Source organism: Hipposideros armiger, unplaced genomic scaffold, assembly GCF_001890085.2.
Source record: "Hipposideros armiger isolate ML-2016 unplaced genomic scaffold, ASM189008v1 scaffold_21, whole genome shotgun sequence".
In the NCBI taxonomy this organism is placed as follows: domain Eukaryota; kingdom Metazoa; phylum Chordata; class Mammalia; order Chiroptera; family Hipposideridae; genus Hipposideros; species Hipposideros armiger.
In genome coordinates this window covers 5374933-5381382 of record NW_017731371.1, presented here as the reverse complement: position 1 = coordinate 5381382, position 6450 = coordinate 5374933, and the positions used below count along the sequence as shown (strand labels likewise).

At 38.5% G+C, this 6450-nt stretch overlaps 1 protein-coding gene across 1 annotated transcript in view; it reads right to left on the bottom strand.

Moving 5' to 3' along the window:
* CCDC192 (coiled-coil domain containing 192) overlaps positions 1 to 3383 on the bottom strand; it is a 223253-nt gene extending 219870 nt beyond the window's left edge. The window contains 1 exon segment of the mRNA XM_019635319.1: positions 3268 to 3383. Coding sequence (XP_019490864.1) covers positions 3268 to 3383 — 116 coding nt within the window.
* Positions 3384 to 6450: the final 3067 nt, after the last annotated feature.

Sequence of the window (6450 nt, the reverse complement as noted above, 5' to 3'; positions counted from 1 at the left end):
CAAAACAACAGCAACTTGTCTGTTCCCCTTCCCCCAATTCCCCAGCACTGTTCCCATCCCCCCAATTCCCCAATAAAAATCTTTTAAAAATAAATAAATAAATAAATAAAATTGAACTTTCCACCCTGCTATCCATCCTCATTACCTTGTTTATTTTTCTCTGCAGTACACACCACCTTCTAACATACTACATAATTTGCTTGTTTATTATACTTATTGTATCTCCTAAAACTGAAAATGTAAACTCCTTGAAAATAGGGGATTGTTTCTGTTGCTATTTTTATTACTCTATCTTTAGCATATTAAAGAGGGCTAAGACGATCAATAATATTTATTGAATGAGTGAATGGATGCATAAATGAATGATTTAATAAACCTCAAATCCTAATAATTCTCACTCTACTGTTGCCAACCAATAAACCTTACTTTAAAATCCAGGGTGACTGCTATTATTTTCTATCCTACTATCTCCCTAACAAATGTGTTATTTTATTTCCATATTTCTGTGCATGTCTCTCACTTTTCAAAAAATTTAAAATTTGTTTTAAAACGTTCACAGAGTAATCAGTGATTATTGAACAAAATTAATGAAATTCCTACTTAGTGGAAGGACACCCTGGGGTTCTAAGAGATATAATTGCTTTTCTTGCATCATACTGAAATCAACCAAACTCAGTATTTTGGTGGTTTCTACTTGACAGTACCTCTTTATCATGAAATGGAAAACAATCTTTTGGTTATCACAGTTGCTGGGCAAAACAACAAAGGGAAGGACCTTAATAGGCTGGCCGTTTTACCCTCTAACTAATTGTATCTTCTGTCAGTGCATCTCACAAAACTGATACCTTCATCAACCTACTACCCAGTAGTTCCAGAGTATGTTCATCCTTTTCTTAAGTGGCTTCCTCTGACTAGGATGCTCATGCCCCCTTCTTTGCTTGTTGAAACCTTACCCATTCTTCACACCATGACTCAGATGCTGCCTCTTTGATCCTACCAGTCAGAAGTATTTCTTGCCTCTATAGTTCGTGTAGATCTGTCTTTTATATCCATTATTACATTTCATGATGCATATAATTATTTGTCCATCTATGTTTCCACATTTCTCAGTGACACCCTCATAGGACTATGAGGACTATGCCTTATTTTTTATTCACCCAATGATATACCTTAAAATAAATTAACATTCTGTCACCGAATGAAGCCAAACAAAATAAAACATTGTGAGTACAATGCCTTTAAGTGCATATTCAGATGTGCCACAAATACACAAGTGAAAGTACTGAAAACACCTTCGTTTAATAACGCCTGAAACAAAACTGCTGATTTAAAAGTGAGGGACCTTTGGCTGCCTGACGATAATATTTAAAGGTCATGAGTCATGGCCTCAGAGTATCCATAGTAACTCAGCACACACAGTACAAGTCATATTGTGCCATAATTAATAAAAAAAAATGCTTTAGAAAGCCTACTATCCTTAAGAGAAAACAAATTAGAATTAACAAATGTATTTATGAAGCTTGTTTTTATTGCAGTGTTTTCTTCAGGGCTTATGGGAAAGCTAAAAAAATTCTTTAGATTTCTATTGGCAGGGAGTAATAATATGACCTATAAGCCTGACGGTCATTTTTTTTTTCTCAGTACTTGACAAGAACATAAACATTTCCTTTCTTTAAGTGAAATATCTTTTTATCTGTTCTCCAAACTTTTTAGCCTGTGCTTTTAAGGCTGCATTGGAGGGGTTAATCAGTCATCAATGAGTCCATGTGAATAAATTATTTTAATAAAAATTGCTTTGGAAATACAGCTATTGAGCACACAAGTCTTATAGGAAAGAATTTCCTGAGAAAACGCTTTTCTGTATTCCCTCGATTAGTTACATCCAAGGCCTAACCTTCCCTTGCTAGGACAACATAGGTGCAAGTCTCCATTTGGTTTACATAAACCATGAAGGTCTGTCTCAAGGGCACGAGAAGAGCAGAAGAAGGGGATGAGAAGTAGGGCAGGCGAACAGACAATGGGCCTGTTTATTCCTGCTTAGACGTGAAGGAGCTGCACTGAACCCACCGAAAGGTTAGCCAAGGTAGCGTGGTCCTCCCCTGTCTCCCGTCTCAAAGCCCTGCTCTCTCCTTGCACGGAGCACTTAGCTCCATATACCAGGAGAACAAAAACACCAATGAGAATTTGCAGTGAGAGCGGTCTCACTTTCCACTTGGCTTTCCTGCTGGTTGTACACTGGGCTATTCATTTCAAAGTTGTTAACCACAGGGCATTTTTCTTCCATTCAGTAACATTATGTTCACCTCTGAATTGTCAGCACACTGACATATTATCTCTGTAAGTGCTGTGTTCAGGGAAATTAAAAGAAAATGAGCGTTTGCTAAATTTCATTTTCCTTAACAGACCAAAAAATTACCTCCCTTCCAAAGACTGGTAATCGTTTGAGGATCACGAACTCCTTTGCACATGGAAACATTTCACATAAAATTTTGGGGGGATTTGTGAATTTCCCACATCATCTGTGGACCACAGACCCAAGGATATAAGTAAATAAAAACAAGGCCCACGCATTTCATGTAATGAAAAATGCATTTTAACACTGAACAAAGCAGAACTATGGTTACATGTGAATATATCACAAAGGACACCGCTCTCCAGGGTCCAGCTCTCATTCAAGGCTTGTAAGACTATTCTAAATGGAATGAAGGTATTTCCACACTTGAAGGGGAACTGAGTACTGTGCCAACATGCAAATTTTCCAGTGATTAACCATAGATTAGTTATAGAGGTAAACTGTGCTTCCATATTTGTAGCCAGGGTTGGCTTGGGTTTTTATTTGGAGAGAGTTGGTTGGGATGCCCTAGCTTCTTTTGTGGCTGTCTCCTGACAAGGGAACAAGTGAAAGTGATATTTCATTAAGGTGGTTCTAAAAAAGGGCTGGCTCAACCTCCCACCCCCAGCCTTGCCCTTCCCACACCAGTAAAATGGTTGGGACAAATGTGCAATTCTGAGAAAAGCAAGTGAGGGACAGCTTATTCATTCAACAAATATTTGTTGAACACCTACTGTGTGCTCAGGTCCTGTCCTATGATCTGGAAAGACAGCAGTGTTCAAAGGAAGGGGTCATTCCCCAGGAAATGATGACAAGTCTTTTTTATATTTTCTCCCAGCATTTACAGAAAGGTTTTCTTTGAAGCACTGAGCAAAGGCTACTTTATCTAGAAATTCCCATGAATTCTCCTGGGACAGGAGGAGCTGGGGACTCACCTGTTTCTCTCTGGGGTTTCAGACTCTGAGGCCACAGATTTGCTATAACATTCTCCCATCTCAAGTCAGGGCCACGGCAGTACCCTATCTGTGGGACAGACATCAACTATCCTCATTCTTTAGTTTTAGAATCCCTGTTGCTGCTCTGTGGTCCCCTGTTGCCAGGTAACCACAATGGTCATGGAAAAGGTAGTTAACTTCCCAAAGGAAAAAAAAAAATCTCAATTACAAAGCCACAGTAACCCCTCAAAACATCTCACAAATTAGATGCAGGCATGAGTATAGATGAAGAATTACCGCAAATTCATTATTTCTGGAAAACACATTCAACATGGGCCAGAAGCAGCAGTTTTGTGCTCAAACCATAGCATGTTTACATCCAGAACCAGTGTAGTCACATGGCTTGTCTGAGAGGGGTGCACCATGGAAATGGGTCGGGTCACAAACTAAGCAGTGGTTTTTGCCACAGACCTGCAATTGTGATGATCTTTTCCGGGGACCCACAGGCCCCAGACAGAAGATATTACCTGGCCGTGTCCTACTTTAGGTTTCTTTTCTGACACAGGATTGCAGAGGTGATAAACAGTGCCTGATTAGCTGGCATTCTGCTCACTGCCACAACTCATCTGTGGTTTGCCCCTGTGGTTTGTCCAAAGACAACAGCCACTATCTCCAAGCCATTTGCTACATTTTCCCTGGACACATCTATGGACCCAGGTCAGTCTGTACTCACTTCACTTCCTGCTCCGGCAGGAAGTACATGTGGGAGCTCTGCAGCCTGTAGATGGGAATCACTCCCTGGTTTTGATCCCTTATTTTGTGCACTCACCCAAACCTAATCACATAGCCCATCCCCAAATAAATTAGGTTGGTTTGAAAGCAATTTTTTAAATCATAGAATTTGTTTCTATGGATAGAGCACGTAGGTCAAATAATTGCAATAGTAATGAATACTTGGAACTGATCAATTAAAGAGCATTCTTAGTGTTTACTTCTCCAAAAGAACTTTAAGTCACCCACCCCTTGGTAAAACAACCCTATGAGTAAAGTTATGGACTTTGAGCAGTTGGTATTCTGCATGGAAAAATCATTAGGTAGATGTGGACAGATAAGGATTGGGTTATTGGTGTTACATCTTGTTAGCAGCCGGTATAGAATTCAGAAAATCAGCTCACCTATCTATGTCTTAGTTTTCTTATTTATAAAAGATTCACTTGAGCTGTTTCTGTCCTTCTTTCCAGCTCTAACATTCTGTTCCATTTCCTTAGCCCATCTTATTAAAATCCCACAGAGTGGATTTTTTTCCTTTAGTATATTTTAGAGAAATGTGCAATGTTCACCATGTATTTGGTTCATAACATTTTATGAAAAGAAGGTCATCTTAATAATGGCTGGTGAAAGGCAGTGTAAGCATTAATTATTTATAATGGTTATTAATCTTATCTTACATCTCACTAATCAAAAACAGAGGTGGGGAGATATGGCTGGTACAAAAACAGACTTCTAAAAAGTCCTTGAAAAACAGAGTGACTTTTCCATTATTACTACTTCTTAAATGAATACTATGGGAGAAGGATTTCAGAAGAAGGTGGCAAGCTAATTAGCAGGCATATGGAAGACATATTGGTCTACAGAATTCTTGACTGAGCAGGCTAATTAATGAAGTTTATGATAATGTTCTTTTATAAGTTAGTTAAAGAAAAGTACTTATGAATGAAAGTCATTGAAATGGTCTTTAAAAACTTGAACTGAATTTTAAGAAAAACTACAATTTTTCCCTCTAAGTCTCATGGAAACAAGGGGTGTTGTAACAAAACATCTAGAAATATGCATATATATGTACATACAGATATATATAAAAATTTGGCACTTCCACCATTAACAAAATGTTAAGCTAAAAAAACACTATGCTTATTGGGACTCTTACAGACTACTATGCACAATTTGAAAACTTACCTTGTGATCTGTCAAAAATGTATCTTTTCTTGGAATCAGAAATCATATATGTGCATATAACAAGAAGGCATCTTAAGGAGTGTGCATACTTGTATGCTCTCATGCTAATGCTTATCAGAATGCCTCATCTAAGATAGATGACTAAGTATCAGTAAGACCTGAAAGGAAGGTAAAAGAAGAAACATAGCAATGAGGAAGGAGCAAGACAGAGCAAATAGTAGATTTACAAGGAAGTGGTGTGGCTGAGGAGAGGAGAGAAAGCCGTAGTAGAGGTCTTTAGAGTCTCTAATTGGGGAATAACCATTTTCCTTCACCTGTCCACTCACGTTCAATTGTTTATTCATGTATTTACGAAATATGTATTGAAAGCCCATTGTGTACTAGGCATGAATGAAATCGATGCTGTCCTGTTCTCATGGAAATGATCACACTATCAAGGTTATCATTCTAGTAGCCATGAATGTCCTATTAGAAACAGAGTAAATGAAACAGGTCTTGGATTTCCAAGGGTTCTTCTAACATAACATATCCCAAGCATTGAAAAGAATAAATAAATAAATAAAAGCAAAAGTACCTCGTAGGTGTTCCTCTTGTGGAGGTACAATGCTGTGAAGACAAGTGACTGCTATTCACAGGGTTTCATAGGAAAGTTCACTATACTTTTACTGTGACAGACACAAGGTAACTTATGTCTGGGAGTCTGGGTGTGTCTGTGCTAGGGCAGAACAAGAAGAGAGGGTAAAGGTGAGACAGAAACCAAAGTAACATCACACAAGTAAGTACAGATTTATCTATAGACCACAACAACCAAAGCGTCTTTCAACTGACTACAAAGGCTTTCCTTCTGTTTCTCTCAAGAATTAGTCAGCTCTCTTGTCATTGTTTTTTTTGTCATTGACCTTTTCCCTGTGATGCTGATTGCTTGACACAGTGGGTCTAATTATCTCCAGGCTTCCAGCTTGTTTTAATGGAGGAGGATGTTTATCTGTGTGAGCAGAGACTTGCCTACCCCTTGGTCCTAAAGTCTTTCCTCACGAAAGATAGGAATGAAGTTGAAAGCTCTTAATTGATGAGCAGGAATGTAAACTTTTCATTTATGGCGTTTTTTTTTTTAAAAGATTTTTATTGGGGAATTAGGGGACTAGGAACAGTGCTGGGGAATTGGGGGAAGGGGAACAGACAAGTTGCTGTCGTTTTGTTCTTCAGTCTAGTTGTGGAGGATGTTAC